The sequence below is a fragment of the Ostrea edulis genome, chromosome 7 (assembly GCF_947568905.1).
Source record: "Ostrea edulis chromosome 7, xbOstEdul1.1, whole genome shotgun sequence".
NCBI lineage: Eukaryota > Metazoa > Mollusca > Bivalvia > Ostreida > Ostreidae > Ostrea > Ostrea edulis.
Genome location: NC_079170.1, coordinates 61938586 through 61964269, shown reverse-complemented (window position 1 = coordinate 61964269; position 25684 = coordinate 61938586). Strand labels below are relative to the sequence as shown.

The 25684-nt window shown below is 35.5% G+C and overlaps 2 protein-coding genes across 8 annotated transcripts in view; one reads left to right on the top strand and one right to left on the bottom strand.

The window, feature by feature from the left end:
- The first annotated feature begins 646 nt into the window (after positions 1–646).
- On the top strand, positions 647–21861 carry LOC130048346 (gelsolin-like protein 2). Of its 6 annotated transcripts, none has more exons than XM_056144947.1 (13): positions 647–840; positions 5585–5644; positions 8060–8140; positions 8337–8410; positions 9434–9508; positions 9662–9733; positions 12393–12520; positions 13519–13627; positions 13996–14106; positions 16467–16630; positions 16801–16879; positions 20411–20506; positions 20906–21861. In XM_056144947.1, the coding sequence occupies exons 2-13, from the start codon at positions 5638–5640 to the stop codon at positions 20996–20998; spliced, it is 1089 nt and encodes a 362-aa protein (XP_056000922.1). In that variant the 5' UTR covers positions 647–840; positions 5585–5637; the 3' UTR covers positions 20999–21861. The 6 variants fall into 6 exon arrangements, with proteins under 6 accessions (XP_056000922.1, XP_056000923.1, XP_056000925.1 ...); XM_056144948.1 differs by having other exon boundaries at positions 762–2267; XM_056144950.1 differs by lacking the exon at positions 647–840 and adding an exon at positions 2459–2799.
- Positions 21862–24439: 2578 nt separating this feature from the next.
- Positions 24440–25684, bottom strand: part of LOC130048345 (uncharacterized) — a 14722-nt gene continuing 13477 nt past the window's right edge. For both annotated transcript variants that reach the window (XM_056144945.1, XM_056144944.1), the window contains exon 4: positions 24440–25226. In XM_056144945.1, the coding sequence (XP_056000920.1) occupies positions 25024–25226 (203 nt within the window). In that variant the 3' untranslated portion in view covers positions 24440–25023. The remainder of the gene's footprint in view (positions 25227–25684) is intronic.

Below are 25684 nucleotides of genomic sequence, written 5' to 3'. Positions count from 1 at the left end.
CTGTTAACATTGAAGCCTACAACACCCGCTCTGTTAACATTGAAGCTTACAACACCCGTTCTGTTAACATTGAAGCCTACAACACCCGCTCTGTTAACATTGAAGCCTATAACACCCGCTCTGTTAACATTGAAGCCTACAACACCCGCTCTGTTAACATTGAAGCCTACAACACCCGCTCTGTTAACATTGAAGCCTACAACACCCGCTCTGTTAACATTGAAGCCCAAACACTCAAATATTCCTGTCGTTACGCGCAGTGCAGTTAAGGTGTACCATATCAAACGTAAAGAAAAAAAAACACTTGAAAATAAATCATAATTATTTCACTTCATAAAACTTCTTGAGAAGGACGTTATATTTACAATGTGTAAAATCTATCAATCAACAGTCAGTAAAAGATGTACAAAACAGTTACCAACAAACTGCAGGTTTACCAATCAGTGTGTTAACTCCAGAGAGAATTGGAACACGTCCTTGATAATTATCTCGTAATTACGAGACAATGAATGTGAATATATTTTAATACATATGACGATTTCGTAGTAAAACATTTTTGGTGAAAAAGGCAGGACTGTACGTCATCCCGACCATGTTCGTGTTGTTGGTCATTTTCTACATATACTCAATCTGTAATTTCCAAATCAATCTTTGAACTCCGTGAAGCATGTGACAAGAAACCCGCCGTGGCAACGCCAACACGCGGATCTTGATTTGAAGTTTGGCGGGAATTTACCTGTGCGGTTGGCACGCCACGACTTCCGCAATACGTCGGATGAACTAAAGGCTGCCAAACGTTCAGAAGGAAGGACTGTTTTGGACAGAGCACATTTTCATCGGGTAAGTAGCTTAAGTTTTGTTCTCTTCCAATACGGATATTGCCTACGTGCACCTGATTCCGGGTATAGGCGTACTCTTAAATTGTCCAATGTAGACCTAACGAACATCCCTATCTGGCTGACATCGATTTCATAGGTCACGCCCTTTTTACAACATTCCATTAATATTGTTTAAGGTATGATAACTTGTAGAATATTACGATTGCTTCCACATCGGCATGTAACGCACTGATGAACATCAAACCTGTTTAATATTATCTAAATTAAAAAAAGAAAGATAGAAATGAAAAAATGATTTTACATACAGATGCAGGGGGTGTGGCGCATTTGTGAGAAAGAAAAGTTCATTTGTTTTTTCGGGGGGTCGGGGGGTGTTTGTTGTGTGTGTGTGTGTGTGTGTGTTTGTGTGTGTGTGTGAGAGAGAGAGAGAGAGGTTGGAGGGTTGGGTTAAGACAACATCAACCCATTAATAAAGTATTGAATGCACTTGTGAAAATATAGCCCCCAAAATATATGAAGACAAATTTCATGGTAGGCACAAGGAAGTTTGATTTCATCTTTTTAACATGCTTAATTTTTTTTAATGCTATGTTTGTCACCAGGAAGATTTCTCAGAGCTCAGATAAAGAACATCAGTGATAAATTATGGCAGTGATTCATAGATTGCTTTTTATGATCTAAGTCCCTCTTAAGTGAATGTATTTAGTCAATGTTTCACCTGTACAGGTATATGAATGTTTGCTGGTCTCATGTATATAGTGGGTTTTATCATAGCTAGGTAATGAAGGTCTGTACATTCATGAATGACTGATCAGGATAGGAATCTGGGTCACCCCAACTCACCTGTTTTTATGAATGAACTCGATGAAAGTATGCACATAAAGAATGTGTGGTTACCAAAATTTGTATTTCAGAAATCTAACATGCTAAATATTCTCTCTTTCTTGTCCTTAAAAAAGGTACAGGTTTGTTTAACAGTGTATTAATTACTCTGACCAACACTAATTGTATCAAGTTGAAAAAAGAGAGAGCAGTATTGTTGATTTTTAATATAATGCATTTAGTTCCACAAGCATATTATTAATGTATGTGTTTTGAACAGTCATGTTGGAAAAAGGTCAAGATCTTTAAATACAACATCTTATTGACATGCTGCCAAAATCTGTTCACTCTTTTGTGTTTGTGAAGAAAATGATTTGTAAGTGAAGCATTCCTAAACATTTTTATACCAGATGTAACACCCCTGAAATAATTAGATCCACATTTCTGGTCAAACATGATGTAGGCCTCCTTAAGTAAACACACATCCCCTAACCTAGGCATTCCACATATTGCTCATATAAAATCTCTGACTCATTGAGCCCTTGTCAAAATTCAACTCCTACACGATTTTTCTTTTATCTGTGACTTGACTTCCAAACTAAGCAGGTAGGACAAATTCACTCTCCCTCCATCTGTAAAAACTTTAATATCAAACAGTGTACGTATTTATAGATTTAAAAAAAAAAAAAATGATTGCATGCAGCTGGCATGGAGTAATTGATAACTTTAAGCAAGTCTGTTTAACCTGGATATATTTCCAATGTGTGTGTGTTTTCGTACGTGCTACACAAGCATAGAAGTGCTACAAGCACAGAAGGAATGTTGAATGTGTATAAGGAATGTTGTTGAATTATTTGTTTATAGTTATAAGTAATTCATGCTTTATAGGCAGGGCATAAGGCTAACAATGATGCTGGCCTGAGTCGTACAGATGAAACAGACAGACAGTTGTGTGCCGTTAATGTCAGGTCGCAATCTATGTTAGCCTAATTGTCGTACATAGTCTTTCTTACATGCATCTATCGGCTAATTACAGGCAGATTATCTACTGATGGGGATCACTAATTGATTAATTGCTTAATGAACAGATACATTAAGTCCCTGAGTGTGATCCTGAGGACAAACTACAATGCACATAGTAATTAATTTATCTATCTTTCTATCTGTTTAATTATGATAACCTGTTTTTCTTTCTATTCTTGTTGGAAATGTTTCCTTCTACATATTTAAAATTCTGGAATGCAGTCATGCTTGTTTTGTTCACAATATGTGAAGTGTTGTTCTGCTCCAAGATCCTTTGTTTGACTTACAGCACTGCATCAGTCTATCATGACAATCCTTGCAGACATTGCACAAACAGGTAGTAAGCCTATCCTATAACTATCATGTTTGATTTGGTTTAATCATGCATATATACATGAAAACTTAATGTTATAAATGTGTTACATTTGATAAATTTACCCTGCCTCTGTCGGCTTATTTTCTTTCTGTATCAGCACTTTAGAAGTTAGCATTAAGTTAGTCATTAACAGTCTTGGTAGTGGCATTTCTCCAGCATATGTTAGACTTCCTCACCGATTTTCTCATCTAGCAATCAATCATCGTTTCTTCAAGGTTGCAATGAGATAATCTTCTCAGTTTGTTTGATGTTGTATGTAAACATGGGAGCTGGTCATTCAAGTGCATAATATCAAGGGCTATCTAAAATGGGGGGGGGGGGGGGGGGGTTATTTCATAGCTATTTTCCCCACAGTTAAAACTTGTTTTAACATTCAGTTTATGTAAGATGCAGGTTTTCACCTTAAATTCTGTCAGAACCTTTCTCGGGTTTGGGGGGGGGGGGTTGCACTTTATGTGCACTGGGAGTGGGTCTTGGCAATCTGATCTGATAGTAATCAGACCTTGAAGGCCAGGACCCTTGTGATGAGTAGTTATGAACAGAGTGGTCTCGGGAGTACCTGTAATGCACTGCTTGGCAGAAGCGACTACTTTACAGTGAGCCAAGTTCAGAAATTACAGGTATTAGTTTTCTGTAATTTTAAATTTTTTTTAAAAAATCATACTACCATTATGAAGCACCTTATTTTATATGGTCTCATTGAATGACCCCGACTCCCAAGTCCCGCTAGTTTTTTTTACTTCTCCTGAAGAAGTAATTTAAAGAAACTTAGTCGAATATACTTTGTGATATATGTATATAATGTAGTCTGGGTATGGACCCAACCTTGAAATTGTCTTGTAAAATAGACAAAAATTCATTATAATCTCAACTACAGTTATTTTTGTATTGTAAAGTTAAACCAAAGATAAAAGGTATTTAATATTTAATTGATTTCTAATGATATTTTCATGGTATACTTATTGCACCTAAATTTAAGAACTTTTGATAATGACAATTTGCACATGCTTTAAAAAACAACCATCAAATCACATTTTGCTGCTGCACAATATTTGAAAACATTCCAAGAATTTTCTATTTTTATAATCAACACCGAAGTGCAGAATGGTACTATAAGCATCTAGCATCTTCAAGGTTTAGCATGTTTTATACAATAATTATAGGAATCCATGATAACTATGTTCATATGTTTTCATGAAAAGTGCGAAGTAGGGGTTTTTGTGATGCAGACTTTGAAGTGAACACAATTGTGTATCTAGACAGTTGATCAGAGTTGTGAGTCATCCATACAGCTGTGCTCCATGTATTGAAGACATTCCTTTATATCCCTATAGGAGATCTATAGTTATATCATTTTCAAGCTTTGTGCTTGATATACAACTGTCTGCCATGTGGCAATGTTCAGCAAATTTTGACATCTGAATATTCTAATTGTTTGCTTACTGTATAATTTCAATATATATCCATTATTGCAGTATGTGTGTTACATCACCTCCGGACTGTGTCTATATTTTCATGTTTTTTCTCTCACTTTGACCTTTTGACCTTGTCAGAAATGTAGAGAATGTTAAATGAGAGAAGCAGTTTCCACAACTTTGGCGTAATTGTTAGGTATTTCTCTTTTCTCCAGCTGTTGTTGGGTAAGCCTCCTGTAGTTTGTGAAGAAGAAAAAAGTAATTAATAGTGTAAAGATACTTCAAGGACGAAAAGGACTGGGAGAAGTTTGTAATGTGTACATTGTAAATTTATTAATAGGCTGAATCAGACTACTTGGATCAGATATATTAAGTTTTTGAAATACAACAGGGTTACCTGCGACTTGCAAGAGCTTAGAGCGTGCAGGACAGCTCTAATGCTTCCTTCAATAACTCAGAAAAGAAAAAAACTAGTGAAAATTAAATCTCTCATGCAGACAGTAAAAAAAGTATGCATTATAGTATATCACACTGGGGTGTATCGACAGCATGTCATATCCGTATTAAAAACCTGCTTGTCTGGGTGGATTCCCAACATGTATAACCAAAAGGTAGACGAATCAATCATTCTACGAAATAAGCAGTTGGCTTTACTCAAATGAAAAGGTGCATCCCTGCACCGATAGGTCTCTGTTGTGTTAATGATAAGTTGTGTGCATTAGTAATCAATCAAATCAAGACTGAAGCTCCAGGCGAGAACTTTTATTATTGTCCATTCAAGAATGGTATGCCCCGGTTCGAGAGGCAGCTGATTTCATGTTAGATTAGCCTCTTGCATTTTCTTAGGCTTATCATAATTTTTTCTCAATCTTCATGTTGAGATGAGCTGTGTACATGAAAATCTGCTGAGATAGCAAATCTTGTGTTTTGACTGGTGATGCATGGCTGCATGATGCTGTGTTAAGTCAGCAGCATTTAAAAAAAGCCACACTTGATGAGTTCACAGTGGGTACTCCAGAGCTTGGAATAGCTGACAGTTTATTGTTTGTTATCCCCGGTACACACGAAGTATTTTCTTGTGTTACAAATTACACAATTATTTTCTGCAGATTATTCCTGATTTCTGTAGAGGTTTCACAACAGTTACGCAGACTCAAACAAAATGGCAGGTAAGCAGAATTTTAGTTTTTTACTTTTGATAACAAATAATAGAAGACATCTAGCTCCAAAAAGAAGACCAAATATGTATTGGTTAAATAATTAAGTTTTGTTTCCCATGATTAAAAGTACAAATAATTTCATCAAAGATTGCTTGCATTTTGTGTGCATGACGTCATGATTATAAGCCTGCTTTTAAAAATGCAAGGAAATGTCAGCAATTGCAGCACACCAGATGTTGGTTTAATTAGAAAAGGGTAAATGTAAGTACCTGATATACAAAGCAATTAAAGCAATATTTGATGCACGTGATATTGTGGCCTGTATATAATGTCCAAATGATGTTTGATTAGTATCATTTGTTTGACATCTGTGCTTTTAATCTGTTGTCAGTCATAAACTACCTTGCCAAAACCTGTTTTCTGTCAATTTTTTATGAAATTCAATAAAAGTAAGTTAATATATAATGTTTTTCAGTGAACATAACATTTTTGATGTTGTTGCCTTTGATATTTCTAAAAAAAATTGTAATGATGGCCGTTTCCTCATGAATGTTCTGCAGTTGTGAACAATGTATGAATGCAGAACTGGATGTACTTGATGAATATAGTACACTGTTTTAACGAGTGGGAATTTTGACAGAAATGAAAGTTTTGAAAATATGTGAGGGTATGAATGGCAACTTTAGACTGGTATGTCTATAATCAAGCGCTACCTTAATGAAGTATTCCGGCATGACCCTCATGTATTTTTAAAAACGGAATTTATTTTTTAAACATCTTCACACAGTTTAAATATTATTTATGTTTTCCTTAATATTTCCATCTCTGAATCGATATTTTCACTTTCCTAGATAATTTTGCTTCCTTTCACAAGCTTGGAAGTTGTATAGGTCCTTATGATTTAAAACTTTAAGGAATCTGTCTATGTTCTCTATATCTTTACAGGCTTTATCTATTTCAAATAAAAAAACAAAAGCATTGCTTTAGATCAAACTTTGATTCTTCTTATAAATTTTGATTGAGTAAGAATTATAGACAGTCGTCTGCTCTCTCTGTCAGTCTCAGAGAGACATGTTGAAATATGGTATTAATGATGAAACTGTGCAATAAATGAACACAAGAAAACAGCCACACAATACTGAGTTTTATTATATACCCATCAATGTTTCGTTTTTTGATGCTGTGGATTTCACAGAGTGTGATCCGGTTTTCCGGATTACCACACTGTGGTTTTCTGATTTCGAATCAGTATCCTCTGAAACTAACGTCACAATGCATCAACACAACGTTTATTTGTGAAAAATATTGACTGCGTCACAAACAAAACTGTGTACACAAAATATAATTCCACTGTATATGTATTTTTGATAATTTGGATTACATTTAGTATCTTATGAATGTTATTCCTTCAACAAATAAAAGATGTGCATGATGTAACACATTATATTAACAGTCAAATTAACCCAGAACAGTAAAAAGAAATGCATTACTCATTGTTTACATTGCAGTTGATAGTGTGATTATAATTAATAATATTTGGTAAAGACAGTAACTGCTGCATTGAATTTGACTTACTGAGACATACTTTAAAATTAAATCCACAATTTGGTTGGTCGATTAAAAAGTCACCAATTCTATGATTGGTCAGGAGGGAAATCCTTTCTTTCACAGACTCAACAGTTATATTTATATGTAGGTTATGTCCTTTTTAGCTCAACTGAGTCAAAGGCTCAAGTGAGCTTTTCCAATCAAAATTTGTCTGTTGTTGGTGTCACACATTTTCATCTTCTTCTCCAGAACCACTTAGTCAATTTCAACCAAACTTGGCTTTAAGCATCCTTGGGTGAAGGGCTTTGAAGCTTGTTCAAATGAAGGGTCATGCCCCCTTCAAAGGGAGATAATCACAAAAATGCAAAAATAGGGTGGGGTCATTTAAAAGTCTTCTCAAGAACCAATGGGCCAGAAGAGCTGAGATTTACCTGAAAGCTTCCTTACATAGTGCAGATTCAAGTTTGTTCAAATCATGGCCCCCGGGGGTAGGTTGGGGCCACAATAGGAAATCAAAATTTTACATGGGAATAAATAGGGAAAATCTTTAAAAATCTTCTCAAGAACCAATGGGCCAGAAGAGCTGAGATTTACATGAAAGCTTCCTGACATTGTGCAGATTCAAGTTTGTTCAAATCATGGCACCCAGGGGTAAGATGGGGCCACAATAGGGGATCAAAATTTTACATACTAATGTATAAAGAAAATATTTAGATAATGGGCCAAGGTGACTCAGGTGAGCAATGTGGCCTGTGGGCCTCTTGTTCATAGATGCAACTGCTAGGTGTAGAGTTGATATTAGAGAGAAAGAATTGATACACATATATATGTATACTTGCCAAGTAAATGTAATATGTTTTGGTTAACTCTTTCCAGGACTTGTAAAAGCAAAGAAATATGACTGGAAGGATTCCAATATGGCCTTGTTTGGTTCTGACACAGAACGCCAAGTCAAAAGTGAGTAATTTCAGGTAGAGAGATCCGATTTGTAATTAGCAAGCAAACAGTAAATTCATCAAGAAGATAAGGTGATGTTATAAGAAATCAGAATTGAGTGAGTCAGGAGAAACTTTGAGAGAATATGTGTCAATTAACATTTAATTTGTGATTAATTAAAGTTTTGTGTATCCATGAGTCATTTATCCCTTTGCAGAGGAGTCAGCCATGACAGAACCTGCCTGGGAGGGGGCCGGGACTGAAGTAGGGGTCAAAATCTGGCGTATTGTGGTAAGTACGAACAGCAAAAATGTTTTAATTGTGTTACTATGTCAAAATCTGGCGTATTGTGGTTTTTATAAACAGCATTATGTTAGTATTTTACTATGCCAAAATCTGGCATATTGTGGTATTTACAAACAGCATTATGTTAGTATTTTACTATGCCAAAATCTGGCGTATTGTGGTATTTACAAACAGCATTTATGTTAGTATTTTACTATGTCAAAATCTGGCGTATTGTGGTATTTACAAACAGCATTATGTTAGTATTTTACTATGCCAAAATCTGGCATATTGTTGTATTTACAAACAGCATTATGTTAGTATTTTACCATGTCAAAATCTGGCGTATTGTGGTATTTACAAACAGCATTATGTTAGTATTTTACTGTGTCAAAATCTGGCATATTGTGGTAGGTATGAACAGCATTATGTTAGTATACTACTATGCCAGAATCTGGCGTATTGTGGTTGGAGTTTTATACTAGATTCCTTACATCACATCTATCCACCTGAGTACGATTCCCAGGGAACACACCACGATCACATTTCTTTCCCAGTACAATTGTATTTTACTTCTTGTATGCTTGATAATGAATAGGAAACATCTCAATGGATCTTATATCAACACTGTAGATTTCTCATTTTATGCGAGTACTTGTATTGCGAAATGACTCGTACACAGCAGATCGTGTGCACGTCCTGAATTCGCATGGTCTGTTAATCAAGAGTTCTTACATGTATTTTAAGAACAGAAAAATAATCGCGAGTGATGCCTCTCGAGAAATTATGTGATAATGAATTCCCCGCGTATATTTAGGAATCTACTGTATAGTTCCATTCATCACTGAACAGTTCACATGATAGTGTCATATATTTAGTTTTTGTATCTATCATTTAATAAAACTAGAATTTTCTGTCTAGGGGTTTATGCTGTAAACAGGCTGTAAACGTTATCTGTTTATTATTCTGGATGAGTGTTCATTCCTGTAAACTGGAATCCTACACATCACCTCGTACTTGTCCTTGCAGAAATTCCAAGTCACAGATTGGCCCAAGGAGGACTACGGAAAATTCTACAATGGAGATTCCTATATCATTCTAAAAGTAGGTATTTTCAGCAGTCAAAAATATTCATCTCTCTAAAAATAGTCCCCTCTCTAATATTTGTGAGAGAGAGAGAGAGAGAGAGAGAGAGAGAGAGAGAGAGAGAGAGAGAGAGAGAATTGCAATCCTATATGTTGCCATTACTTTTTGTAGACGTACAAGGAGGGTGACTCTGAGGACCTGAAGTATGACCTCCATTTCTGGATCGGCACAAACAGCTCACAGGTGTGTGTATTTATATTTCTCTCGAACAGCTCATTTTCATGAACAGTTCACAGGTGTGTATTTATAATTCTCAGGAACAGCTCATTTTCATGAACAGTTCACAGGTGTGTATTTATAATTCTCAGGAACAGCTCATTTTCATGAACAGTTCACAGGTGTGTATTTATAATTCTCAGGAACAGCTCACTGGTGCGTAATATACGATGAGAAGATACAGAGAGCGAATTATGAATATCATAATTCTCTCTCAGCCTCTTCTCATCATTCAGGGACTGTGGCCTTGTATGATATTCAATATTCTCCCAGGATCCACCACAAAAATTGTTGGATCGGATTGTGAATTACTGTAATCTGTTGAAGTATTGCAAGTTCGAAAAAGTTTAGTATAAGAGACAGGATGGGGTGATAGGGAGATGATACAAGTACAGGTGACTCTCAATAGCTCAGAAGTTCAAGGGACCTTGATGATAACTTCAAGAGGTCAAAGGTCGAGTCTAATCCGGAAATTAAAGGTCCTTTCCTTAATGGTTCGGGTGTTATAGTATGAACACTTTTACAACATCCTGGGGTTGTTTTGAAACAGTTATCTTCATGTTGTTAAGTAACTTACTTGATTTCAACAACACAGAGCTTTATCTTGCATAAATAAAAAGAATTTGTTTAAAGTTTATGTATTTAGTTATTCTTTCTTCATGATAAAATAGACAAACATGCATGTACATATTTACTAGGGCTGAAACGATTCACCGAAATGTCGATACTGCTCAACATAAACGCTCGATTCAATAATGTTTAATTCATTGCCTCAATCTTCGATTCGATACTTTTTTTAAAATCGGGTTCAGTAAAATACATCAGGTGTCTGATAACAGTCAAACTTAATGGCCTCACGTCTGACAAAAACAATAATGAACTGAATCAGTGTAAACTACAGAGACAACAGGCATCTTGCCGTTCCGTGGTGTGGAAACAGTTTACTTTTAAAATTGTGACTGTGAATCGTTGTAATTAAATTTATCTTCAACATTATTATTGGTTTCTTCTATAAAATGTATCGTATTGCAAATACTGAATCGTGGCATAAGTATTGCAATGTGCATTGTATCGTGAAGGGGGCATATCGTTTCAGCCTTGATATTTACAACTTAAATTTCTGATAAATATAGCCAAGTTTCACAGTCACTAACTACACAGAGTGCAGTTGTCACAATTATCCCTTTATTCAAAGCAAAATTTCATCATTTTCTCAAAATTACCATCTCCTTGTCAAGTCCAAACAAATCATAAATTTCATATATAATCTAATTTTACTTGTTACATGAAATTTGATTGGTTCATTTCACGTTATCAACATTCTTTATATCGTATAAACAAAGTTGTCCTTTAGTCCCGCTATATGACGTAATAGGAATTGTATAAGTACAAAGACAAAGCAGGGGTATAGGATGAAAACTGACCTATTAAACAATTAACTTTCCATCTCAAAAAGATGCTCAGGTGATGTATCACTTATGTAAACACCTAATCCACACGGCCACGCTATTCCCAGGTATTCACCATTATCCAGGTATTGGGGTCCGTGATGAAATTATACACCGAGTGATGGTGTATGTACGCTGACCACCGCTTTGAGAGATCGAGAGTGAAAAACAATGAAATATGTGTACGGAACCCAAATTTCACTTCGAGAGATTTACAGCTGTACAAGTAAATTTTCTTATTTAGAGAAAAAAATTGAGGCTGTGATTTCATTTCAAGAGATAAGGAACTTCAAGAGATCGAAGTTCGAGTCATTGAGAGTAACGGCTGTAATTATAGTATGAAATCACTGCAATCTGTTCCACCATGATTCTGTTGACAGTCATTGACATTGATTAGAGTAGCTTAATTTGTACTAAATTACAATACATGTTCACAGAAACTATTAACTGTTATTTGTTACTGAATATAAAGATGTGAAATTACACTAATTGATACGTGCCCTTTGACCTTGTGGTCAAAATTGTATTGCTACCAAGAGCTGCAGATTTGTGATCATTGCCATTATAGGAAAACTACAGAATCTGTTTTTCTCTGATAAGTCACTGCATGTGTTAGGTTAAGAGCTTACTTTCTGAAGTAAGAAATCACTTTGATGTTGACTAGATTCATGTTGCTACAAGGTGAACCGTTGCCTGTGATATTTACAACGAGCTCTATTGTGAAGTACACAAAGTTCAAGGTCATATAACCTGAATTATTTCCAAAGAGAAAGGAGTAACATACTCCTCGCTTCAGTAATCCTGGAGATGGTGGGTTCAACGGACAGATAGTACTATTTTAGGATGAGTACACAGATAGTACTATTTTAGGATGAGTACACAGATAGTACTATTTTAGGATGAGTACACAGATAGTACTATTTTAGGATGAGTACACAGATAGTACTAATTTAGGATGAGTACACAGATAGTACTATTTTAGGATGAGTACACAGATAGTACTATTTTAGGGTGAGTACACAGATAGTACTATTTTATGGTGAGTACACATATAATACTATTTTAGGATGAGTACACAGATAGTTCTATTTTAGGATGAGTACACAGATAGTACTATTTCAGGATGAGTACACAGATAGTACTGTTTTAGGGTTAGTATACAGATAGTACTATTTTAGGATGAGTACGGAACAGCTGCTTATAAGACAGTAGAACTGGACACGTTCCTGGACGACAAGGCCGTTCAATACCGTGAAGTACAGGATCACGAGTCCAACAAGTTTAAGTCATACTTTGACACCATTTTGTAAGTACATTAGAAACTGTGTATAATTTCATGGTGTCGTGCTTACGGTCTTTTGGTTTATCTTTTGTGATTTGTATTTCTGAATGGATGTCGACTGTGCAAAATCATGGGAATATATATTTCATGCACAGGTGCTTGTTTCATAGACTTTGTAAGTTATGCTATTTATCAATATGAGGTCTCCATCACAGCTAGTTGCCAAACTGGGAGTTGATTGGACCATGGACCTCTAGAATAAGCAATGAAGCATTTAATTCAAGGGTCAATGTCAGCATTACTGAGGGGTGGGTCAATGTCAGCATTATTGAGGGGGCAAGTCAATATCAGCATTACTGAGGGGGGCGGGTCAATGTCAGTATGCATTACTGAGGGGGTGGGTCAATGTCAGCATTACTGAGGGGGTGGGGTTAGAAAGCAGACAGGAGGTGCAAGAAGGGATTCTGAAGCAAACCTTGCATGTGTTTTTTCTTTGCCAGAATTGTGAAGTACATAAATATAGAGGGGTTGCAGGGCCAGATGACCTAGTTTTTTGTCAAAAAAGATGGAGACCTTGTATTATTGAATTTTAAACTTATGAAGACTGAAACAATTGCCTTTGATTTCATGGTGAAAATTGTTATGCTTAACAATTCAAGGTTGAATTTTCCCTGAGTTGGATTAATTTTTCTAGTATCAAAAATTTATTTTTAAAGTACCTACAAATTAACAGGATTTCACTTGAAAATCCTTGGAATAAAAGTTATAAAACCTGACTTTATAAATTTTCTTAAGTTTTAATCTGAATAATAAGGACAACAAATATTTTAAAGTCAACATTTTGGGGGTAACTAAGGGCAGATGATTTAATAACGATAATTTGATCCTGATCCGTAGCTTTCAAAAATCCGGGTTTGGAATCGAAAAATGGGGTATGTGTGGGAACTGGAACCACACCAGTATTTTTTATGCCTTATGATGAATGGATTGGTATGGATAAGAAATGGGATGGTTCATTACAGGTTGATGGAAGGTGGTGCAGAGACTGGATTTCGACATGTGGAACCTGTAGAATACAAACCCCGCCTTCTGCAGTTCAACGGCAAGGGACGCCACATCACAGTGAAGGAGGTCAGAAACCCAAAAAGGCCACCAACATTATCAATCTTGGCATTCTCTCCAAAAAATTTCTAGCTTTGAATGGAATTTATAAGATCAGCATATTGTCTTCGTTTTAATATACGAATTATCTTCTAATAGCAATTTTAATGCTTCTACTGGTAAGTTATGCTTAAATTGTTCGTACTTGCTCTACAGAAACAAAGTATGCTCCATTTTATGCGACCTCAACTGCAGTTTTCATGTTAGCAGATTTGCTAATGTTGAATTTTGTTTCAAGTAGAAATATATCATATACAGTATTTAATCTAAAAGGTTAATCTGCAGCAGAACCTGTTATCAAGAAGACATATTGCTGAAGTGCAACATTTTATTCATAGGTAGCATTCACTGAGAAGAGTCTGAAGAGTGATGATGTGTTTGTATTGGACAAGGGACTTGAAATTATTCAGTGGAATGGAGCTGGTTCTAACGGCATGGAGAAAATGAAGGTCAAGCAATGTTCATACTTCATATTGGTCATGTGACCGAGTGTTAATACGGAATTGTTTAAATATGTAGGAGTAGATATATGGATGTTAAAGATTTGTTAATATGATTTCCGTACATCTGAAACAATACAGATTGTGTATTCTACCTGAGAAAATCAAGTCTTCTTGAATTGCATGTACGAGGGTTGTCCCAAAATTTCATGGACTGGGCTTATAACTTTTAAAGTATCGATTTAATTTCCTAAAAACTGCTATATATTACCTATTATACTATTATTGAACAATACCCAAGATTTCAACTTTGTACTTCATTTAGCTTGTTTTTGAGAAAATTAATTATCTTATGATAAGGTTGTGCTCGGCGACGCAACTTGCGATGTAAAAATTTTCTCGCGGTGTTTTACGTGTAAGTTTATCCTTTGAACATAAAATCCTTCTTTGTTTTTCTTCAGTTTTTTTTAAGACACGAGGTATCCAATTTACACATACCCTCAGCATTCCTAAATTATCCGATAGAATGAGGTACCCGGTGAACAGACGGTTTGTTGCTTACCAAAATTTCTTCAATCTCTCGTACAGTCCAACGCCTGTCTTCCCGAATAGTGTAATCCAATAATTTTACCGTTTTTTCGTTAATTCCTTTCGGCCAGCCCCTCTTTTCCTTGCGTACTGTCCTCTTATCCTTCAGAAAATAATTTGTGTCATTAAAACACCAAAGAATGAGAAACATTTATGTGCGATTCTGTCAATTTTAACTTCTTGTGAGTCTCCATTGGAGTCAAACCGAGTTCCGTGCAAAATTTTATGACTTCTCGGTGCACCGCGTTTGACGCTGATGTCACTATTTCGCTGGGTATTTGCACCTCTGAATTGTCACACAATATGTCAATAGGGATATAAATTTCTGGGTATATAAATGAATATCTAAACAAAACTTCTCTATAAAATTTACTCTCAGAAATGAACAGAACAATGCTTTTTCCGTGATTGTAATTCCACTTCAATTATTTTAATTCGCTATTTTTTACATTGCACCGCCTTATGCTTCTCTCTGATAAAAAACCTAAAAATTTTCCTAATTACAGTCTTCACAAAAAACTTTATGAAGCACAGGCCCTTCGGGCTTCCCAGTATAATAATTTTGCAAGCCCGAACAATATTTTAAAGGCCCAAATGTTTTTTTCTAATTTGACCACTTGTCATTTGCTAGGTGCTGCATGCTGATTCTACACTATAGATGCATGCATGTTCAACTGTAGGAAAATAAATATCAAGATGATCATAGTTAGAGTACTGATATTAAAAGGATTATCTTATTTTATTTTTCAACATATTAATCTCGCAGATACATCAGCAGCTCATGTTCTACTTTGTTTTGTATACACCACGTACAAAACATTTTGTTTTCTCCAGAATCAAATCTTAGCCAAGGCCTACCCTTGGTCCAATGAATTTTTCTTCTCTTTTCTCTTCGTACGACCATTTTTTTAAAAATTTGGATCTGATGGTTGTGATTGCGAAATACGCTTGGGAGGTTTGGAATTTCCCAGACGACTTGATCGTTTTATGATGCGAAATGTGACTGCTAGTCTGAGTTGATCTCGCGCTTTATTTGTAATATATACAGAACATATATATAAGAAAATATTTACAGGCCCGCTGGACTCCGGGGTTATATATTTTTAGAAGCCCGATCCCAATTTTACTAGCATCGGGCCACTGGTTAACGTCGAAGACTAATTAGTGTCAATTGATATTGAAAATTTTTACATCTTTTTATTGAAAATTGTTTGCTTTTAATGTTGTAAAAGTTTAATTTCTCAGTGACATTAGATAACTGAGAAACACTGCTTGTCCACGGAATTTTGGGACAACCCTTGTATATTCATCAGGGTTGTGACTGAATTTCTCAGAAATCAGAGGAAAACTGGCAAAAAGGAAGGAAAACACCTCACCCTACCTGGAAAAATATCATTTTCTGTCACTTAAGATCAAGAGTGTTTCATTCTTTGAAAATTTAGCAAATTGGAAGATTTCCATTAAAAGGAAGAAAAATCACACCCCTGATTTATTCCAAAGCAGTATTTGGAAATATTTTTTTGCCTTTCAAATAGTCTATCAATTGGAGTAGGCATACTGAAGAACAACTCTAATACTGCTTGTTTACTTTGACCATAAAATCTAAAGTTGAACCATGACTTTTTCTCTTTGACCACAAAATTTACAGACTTTTTTCCCCTTTTTCTAGAACCTGAAAAATTTGGCCTCGCAAACTGTATTTACCATATTTGTTCAACAATATAACAATTATTAAGCAGACATGTTTCTGAACCATTGCATTCATAGCATATATTTTGTAGGCTCAAACATTCTGTCAGCAATTGGAGGCGGAGCGATCAGGGGCCAGTAACTCTGTGGTGGAGGAGGGATCCCGCGCACCAGAATTCTATGAAGGTCTCCCTGATGATGATGTTGAGGCTGACGAGGAAGAAGAGGCCACCACTGGGGAAATGACACTGATGAAGTAAGGGATGATCGGGAAAAACATGTTTGATACGGGATGTTTCTCTTATATAGTTTTACCTCTATGTGTTTTGTGATTGGTCGACTCCCAGCAGTGGACTATGATAGTGATATAATTAGTCCTGTGGAATGAATTATGTCATATAATTGGATTTTTTTCTATTTCATTAGAGTGTCAGATGCTAGTGGAAAAGTGGAGATGTCTGAGGTTAAGAAAGGAAGTGTCACCCAGGACGATTTGTCTTCAGATGTGAGTATCTCATAGTACTTACTCTTCATTATCTCATAGTACTTACTCTTCATTATCTCAGTACTTACTCTTTATATCTCATAGTACTTACACTTCATTATATCATAGTACTTACACTTCATTATATCATAGTACTTACACTTCATTATATCATAGTACTTACACTTCATATCTCATAGTACTTACACTTCATTATATCATAGTACTTACACTTCATATCTCATAGTACTTACACTTCATTATATCATAGTACTTACACTTCATATCTCATAGTACTTACACTTCATTATATCATAGTACTTACACTTCATTATATCATAGTACTTACACTTCATATCTCATAGTACTTACACTTCATTATATCATAGTACTTACACTTCATATCTCATAGTACTTACACTTCATTATATCATAGTACTTACACTTCATATCTCATAGTACTTACACTTCATTATATCATAGTACTTACACTTCATTATATCATAGTACTTACACTTCATATCTCAAAGTACTTACTCTTCATTATATCATAGTACTTACACTTCATATCTCATAGTACTTACACTTCATATCTCATAGTACTTACACTTCATTATATCATAGTACTTACACTTCATTATATCATAGTACTTACACTTCATATCTCAAAGTACTTACTCTTCATTATATCATAGTACTTACACTTCATATCTCATAGTACTTACACTTCATATCTCATAGTACTTACACTTCATTATATCATAGTACTTACACTTCATATCTCATAGTACTTACACTTCATTATATCATAGTACTTACACTTCATATCTAATAGTACTTACACTTCAATATCTCATAGTACTTACATTTCATATCTAATAGTACTTACACTTCATTATCTCATAGTACTTTTCATTATATCATAGTACTTACACTTCATTATCTCAGTACTTACACATCATATCTCATAGTACTTACACTTCATTATATCATAGTACTTTCACTTCATTATGTCATAGTACTTACCCCTCATATCTAATAGTACTTACACTTCATTATATCATAGTACTTACACTTCATATCTCAAAGTACTTACTCTTCATTATATCATAGTACTCACACTTCATATCTCATAGTATTTACACTTCATTATATCATAGTACTTACACTTCATTATATTATATTACTTACACTTCATATCTCATAGTACTCACACTTCATTATCTCATAGTACTTACACTTCATTATAGCATAGTACTTACACTTCAGATTAGAAATTTACTCAGAAAAAATGATTATGATGTTTAGGTACATGCCACTTACACTGAAAACTATCTTGTAATCATAAAATCTGATGGTAGGCATGTTGATATCTTGACTTGTGAACTTTTTCCATGGTCTCATGGACTTCAAGTTTTTCAAAGGTCACCTGTATTTACAACGTGAGCCGTTCCTAGCAAAAAAGGCCCAAAATTAGTGCTAAGTTGTGAACTATAGAGAACATTCCTCAAAATATTAGAGCAATGTTGATTGCCATTAAAATATTATAGTCAGTCAAATTGTGATTGGTGATCATGACCTTTTTCTTTACAAGTATGCAAAAAATGACGTAATATTTTTATGCCCCCCCTTGAAAAAGAGGGGGCATAATGTTTTGCAACTGTCAGTCGGTCGGTCTGTAGACCATGTGTTGTCCGCTCAATATCTTGAGAACCATTCACTTGATGATAATGATATTTCATATGTGGGTTGGTTATGAGTAGAAGAGGACCCCTAGTGTTTTTCAGGTCAAAAGGTCAAGGGTCAATCTACTCTGGACATAGGAATATAATGTCCGCTCAATATCTTGAGAACCCTTTGCTTGAAAAACATCAAACTTAGCACACTGGTACATCCTGGAGTAGATGACCCCTATTGATTTTGAGGTCATATGGTCAAAGGTCAAGGGTCAAACTGGGCATAGGAATATACTGACCATTCAATGTCTAGAGAACCCTTTGCTTGACAGACATCAAACTTGGCACACCAGTACATCTTCCGAAGAAAATTACCCCTATTGATTTTAAGGTCACGTGGTCAAAGGTCAAGGGTCAAACTGGGCATAGGAATATACTGTTTGCTCAATATCTTGAAAACCCTTTGCTTGACAGACATCAAACTTTGTACACTGGTATATCTTCAAAAGAAAATGACCCCTATTGATTTTGAGGTCACATGGTCAAAGGTCAAGGGTCAAACTGGATATTGGAATATACTGTCTGCTCAATATCTTGAGAGCCCTTTGCTTGACAGACATCAAACTTGGTACACTGGTACGTATTCAGGAGAAGATGACCCCTATTGATTTTGAAGTCACATGGTCAAAGGTCAAGGGTCAACCTGGACATTGGAATATACTGTCTGCTCAATATCTTGAGAACCCTTTGCTTGACAGACATCAAACTTAGTACAGTGGTGTATATTCAGGAGGAGATGACTCCTATTGATTTTGAGGTCACATGGTCAAAGGTCCAACTGAACATAATAATATACTGTCCACTCAATATCTTGATAATCCTTTTGCTTGACAGACATCAAACTTAGTACACTGGTACATCTTCAGGAGAAGATGACCCATATTGATTTTGAGGTCAAAAGTCAATTGTTGAACTGGACATAGTAATATGCTGTCTCCTATATTTTAAGAATTATTTGCTTGATTGACACCAAACTTGGTACACTGGTACAGCATAAGGAGTAGATGACCCCTATTGATTTTAGGTCACATGGTCATTTCACTCTTGACATAGGAAGATATTGCCTGCTCAATATTTTGAATTGATGATACTACTATCAATTAAATGATGTGTATGTATAACCCTTTTCAATTTTGCACCATGGGGGAGGAGGGGGGGGGGCATATGTGTTTTACAAATATCTCTTGTGTTAAATTAAAGCTTAACCTGGAATTAGTGTATGAAAATAGCATAGATTGATATCCATCTTTCATTGAATGATGCGAATCTGTTGGAAAAAAAAACCTCGTTTGTCTTTAATATTTTTCTTAGAAAATAAAAATTAAAAAATAAAATCCTCCCACCCGCCCCATACTTTTTGCTTACCCTGGATGATAATCTACTAATTTAAAAGTTGAATTGGTCTTGCACATGAGCATTTCTTGTGACAAGATCTTTCTTCTGGTACCAAGATATTTGTCCTTGTGATCTTGGCCATCTTTGGAATTGGCCATTATCGGTGGGCATTTGTGTTTCACAAACACATCTTGTTTCATTATTACATTTTTTTGACAAACATTGTTGTTTTTTCACTACAACATTTTTTTTTAAAAACATTGTTGGATAAGATGGGTCTTTTTTGCTAGGAACGGCTCAATTATGATGATGATTGGATCCTCGATATTCATTTTATCAAGATATGATTTGAATCAATTAGAAATAAAGTGTGATCATTTAAAAGTGAACATTTTGTTTAGCGTTTTGTCAAGATTTGTTGATACTAGTGAGTTTGTCGTAGTACTGTCATTAGATATAATGTGACTGTGAATTCTTTCAGGATGTCTTCCTTGTTGACAACGGTCTGCAAGTGTTTGTTTACGTCGGAGCCAATGCTTCTTCTGCAGAGAAGAGGAACGGATTCCCGTATGCTCATGTGAGTCATTTCTGTCCCTTAATTAGAGCATGATGTTCAATGTTAATCAATATTGTATATTGTATGACTGAGGAAATGTTTGTTCAGTGAAGTCTGTAGGAGTTATTCACACAGCTTGGTCATCCTATCACAACTTTTCTATAGTACATAGTTGTATCAAATGTCCACTAAATTATCATGAATTCAGAAAATCAGTATTGATTGACGATGATTTAGTTGACATTTGCAGTTTCATTTTCTGAATTCTTGATAATTTAGTGGACATTTACATTTTTTTTTCATTTTCTGAATTCATGATAATTTAGTGGACATTTGATACAACTAATCCATTTTGTGTGATCATCTGAAGCCTTATTAACGGAGTGGATTATTGCTTACAATCTGTTGTCTTGTTTTTAGAAATACATCCAGGAAAACAACAAGAAACCATTCATCCATGTCACTGTTGTCAAGGAGGGGCAAAATTCCGAATTACAGACCCTGCTCCAGTAAACATCGATGTAAGGTCCGCCCAGTTTGTCACATGACTGCCAGTAACTTTGTAAACACAGCTTAATAGAGATTTATGGCTTCAAGCAAGAGGGACATGTGTGCAACATTACTGTTTGATTTAAAGCTGATTTTCTCCTTTCTGATAAGGTATAATACTTGTATTTATGAACAAATGTATATTTAAGAACATATTTTTGCAAACATTTGATTTTTACAACGAAGTTTTTTTTTCTAAGCAACTGATTTTGAAAATGAAAGCTAACCAAAATATATTTATACTGCCTGGAGGGCTTTCAGTAAGGAATTGCTTCAGATGCCATTTTACATGATACAGGGTGAGCTCTCTCTCTCTCCTACATCTTTTGTTGCTAGGCATTTCCATCACTGGTTGGATATTTTGTAGATTACTTATGTTATGTTGTGCTTAATGTATTATTTATATGTTGTGATTCATAATACCATACTTTATACCATTTATTAGTAAGAAAAATAATGGTTATGGTTTTCAAAGCAAAGTAAGCATTTTTTCATTTTTGTTGAAGATTAGCCTATCTAATATTTTCACATTTCATGATCTTATTTTTACACAGCTCATTCAAATTTATTTTTTCATTTTGTTAATTTGCTCTGATGAAGAAATTTTTCAAATTTTTTATACATATTTTATAATTTATTCAACTTCTTTTGTACTTTGCACATTCTCTTTTTTGTGTGTGTAAACATTATTGTTTTTTTGACATACAAAGCTGCAATATAGAGACAGATCACATGCCAGTCATGTGACTTGTCTCCTTGTCAACTTTTCCTGCTTCCCGTAGATGTATATTAATTACATATCTAACAATAAAATATTTCACACACTGGTTCCTTTTTGTGGTGTATAAAATTTGAAATAACTTTAGTCCTGGCTTCTCATGACAGATGAGTTAGATACTTGTCCTGTCCTGTCAAGTCCATCTTCCCAAGTCAAGGGTTTCTGATCCTAGTTTGTGAGGAGAGGAGCGGATCAGAAACCCTCGATTTGGGAAGATGGTCAAGTCCTGTCCACTTGAGGTCAAACTCGAGATGTTTAGAATGCTATGCTCGTCAGACTTCAAACTTTGTACATGGGATTCCCATAAAGAGTAGATGTCCACAATTGATTTCAAGTTCAAGGGTCAAACTGGACATAGTAAGATATTGTCCGTTTAATATCTTGAGAATGCTTTGCTAGACAGACATTACGGGTTCTACCTAGGGAGTAGATGACTCCTAGTGAGTTTGAAGTCAAAATTCTGGGTATAGAATATTGTCTGCTCAATATCTAAAGCATCCTTTGCTTGACAATTACCAAACTTAGTTCAGTGGTTGCCCCTAGGGAGTAGATGACCCGTATAGATCACAAGGTTGTGGGTCAAACTGGACTTAGTAAGATACTGTCTGCTCAATAAAATGGTTGCTTCTAGAGAGTAGATGACCCCTAACGATTTTCAGGTCACAAGTTAAAAGGATCAAATGGGACAAAGTAAGATTTGTCTGCTCTATGTCTTGAAAATGCTTTGCTTGATGGACATCACTGGTTCTACCTAAGGGGTAGATGACTCCTATGATTTTTAAGTCAAAAGCCAAATTTGGTCAAAATACTGTCAGCTCAATATCTAAAGAACCCTTTGCGTGACAATTACCAAACTTGGTGTCCTAGGAGAGTAGATGACCCCTGTTGATATCAGGTCAGGGGTCTAACTGGACAGTGTAAGATTATTAGATATTGTACGTTCAATATCATAGAACCATTTGCTTGACATACATCAAACTTGGTTCACTGGTTTCATCAAACTTTGTACACTAGATGGCCGCCATTGGTTTTCAAATCAAACGGTCAAAGGTCATGCCTCAAATGATTGGTTATTTAGAAATGTCTGTTAAGTATCTTGAGAGATGAAACTTATCATGGTTGCCTCTGACTAGTAGATAACTTATTTATAACCTATATTTTTCACTACAGACATTCTGAATGTAAACTGGATTTTTTTTTCAATATTGCAACACGGGGAAGGTTTCTAAAACATTGTTGCATTTTGTCTTCTTTTTTTATTTTTTTTTTTTTAGAAGTTTGAATTTAATGACTTGCTCGTATGTCATGTAGACTTCACTAATTTGACAACAGTCAATCACAGTAAGCCCCCTCCCCCCCCCCCCCCCCCTCTTCCCATGATATACAAAAATACGACATATTTTTTACTTACAATTTGTAATTACATTGTAACTGCTTTCAGGAGTGTTTGTAAAATGGGTTGGCAAACTCGGGCCGGAACAAATCAAAATCCCGAGTTTCTCAATTTCCTTTGGAACTACTCCGTCAATGGATATGAAATTTTCAGATGTTTCCGACAGATTGATAAGAATGCGGCTGATATTTCGATTTTCAGGGCGATTGTTTATGTTTATTTTGGTGAAATGAATAGACAATATCAAGCCGACATTTTAGGGCATTTTAAATAAATGCGCCATCAACTAAGCCAAGAAAATCTTGTCTAACATTGTATATCTGAAAGTTGAAGATAACGAACAGTGATCAATTTCACAACTCCTATAAGCAGTACTAAATAGAGAGTTGGGCAACCCTGGACACACCAGAGGTGGGATCAGATGATTAGGAGGAGTAAGCATCCCCTGTCGACCGGTCACATCCACCGTGAGCCCTATATCTTGATCAGGTAAACGGAAGTATCCGTAGTCAAAATCAGTGTGCCAAGAACGGTCTAACAATCGGTATTAAACACGTCAGACAGCTTTTGACCCAATGATAGGTTATATTGGCAAACTAGATCGTTATAACAACCATAGAATTTGCGAAATGCCAGGGCCGTAAATTACATGGAGGCGGAGGAGGCAGCTGCCTCCTCCAACTTTTGAGCCAAAAAAAATTAAAATTTAAAGTTCATTAGAATTTATGTTGTTTCCAATAACTAAGAACATGATACCTCCCTTAAAAAGCATTCCAAATCTTTCTTTTAGAATGAGTTAGTCAAGTAACATCTTAGAAGGCCCTAGAATCAAGGATTTTGCACGAAACGTGTTCAGTGTGCACAAAATGTGCTCAGCGTCTGGGGGCCTGGGCGGCCCCCAAACCCCCGCCTAATTTCCTGCCTCCTCCAAATTGAAGGTTAATTTACGGCCCTGAATGCTGACTTTAAACGAGATTGTTGAAACCCCTGCATCATCAACTTGTTTGTCAGTAGCCTGCCTCGGTTTAAAAAAACTGGCCATACGCAGAACAAGCTCTTGCATATCGAATCAATTGAGAGATATAAATACCAACTGCAGATGATAATGGAATATTGCTACATAAATATGGGAAGTTGACGATGGAGAAGCTGAAATCATCCTGTTTGTCATAAAGTTGAGTTGTTAACTTGCCGTTAGCAGATCTACTTTCAATAAAATATCTGAGTATGAAGCTGAAGTGGACGACTCTGTGGTGTCTTTTATTTCGAGTTCACAGGGATATATCGAGATATGAATGAAAGTTATTGTTAATAGATAAAACGTCGTCGATATAACTAAATGTCGAATTTAAGGCCATAGCAAGAGATTTTTCTTCTCACGTAGAAGTTTTTGAATAAATGATTGATTATTTCTTTAGTGACAAGAGCTATTTCTAAGCAAAGAAAACAAATTTTAACAGTTCATGAGGCTTTCAGCGTATTTTCTTTAGAAAAGACATAGCCCACATCTTCATCATGGATGTAGGTTAGGCCTCTCAATTTCTCTCATTAAGAAGAGAATACTGTCAGCGTCATATGAATGGGTGATCGCCAAACCCTAAGTTTGCTAAACAGGAAAGTGATATTCTGGTGATTTCTATGCTCTTCAGTGACACTAGGACACCTATTTGAGTCAAACGAATAATGTGGTGGATATCTTTGCGAATTCAGTTCCATCGGAGGGTGACACTGTCAACCCATTTTGTGAATTTCTGAACACCCCCTTTCAGTTTTTTAATGGTTTCTCGCCCGTGACGTAAGCTGTGGAGCAGCAAATCGCTATTCGCAGAAGAACCGTCTCTGAATCATACATGTGCTGTCGTCTATTCCCCAGCCCATACACCAGTGATCAGCCACTAACATTCCCAGACAATCGTCTATCTTGTCCGGCTGATGAGGACACCAGTGGTTATTGACCGGAGAGCCGTCCTGCCACTGGTACGACTTAGAGTTGATTCTCTCACTGTACAGATGAATAGAATCTGAAATACAAAATGTAATAGCCAACTCACTGAAAACAACAATTAAGCACCATTCCCTTCTGTTAAATTAGCCCCGTTGCAGTATATGTTCTTAGTATGCTATAATTCCAGATATTATATACAGTATATATATATATATATATATATATATATATATATATACATATACATATATATATATATATATTCCAAATAATATCTAATATTATATTATAATAACATAGTATCACGATCCACAACTATCTCGCTGAAAAGTTTCCTATTGGTTTGCTCTATACACAGATCCATAAGGAAGGGAAGATCCCAAATGATATTTAGATATTTTATTTCAATATTTCAGGTTAATTTCATTTATTATCTCAAAACCTTGCATATATATACATAAACGTATTTGTACACACGTAATACAGGATATGTACATTGTACACACGTAATAAAGTATGTGTACATGTAATACA

Coding starts and splice junctions, on each gene's coding strand:
- LOC130048346 (XM_056144947.1), top strand. Junction 9,734..12,392: donor TCGGCACAAACAGCTCACAG/GTGTGTGTATTT, acceptor GTACTATTTTAG/GATGAGTACGGAACAGCTGC. Junction 16,880..20,410: donor AGGACGATTTGTCTTCAGAT/GTGAGTATCTCA, acceptor GAATTCTTTCAG/GATGTCTTCCTTGTTGACAA.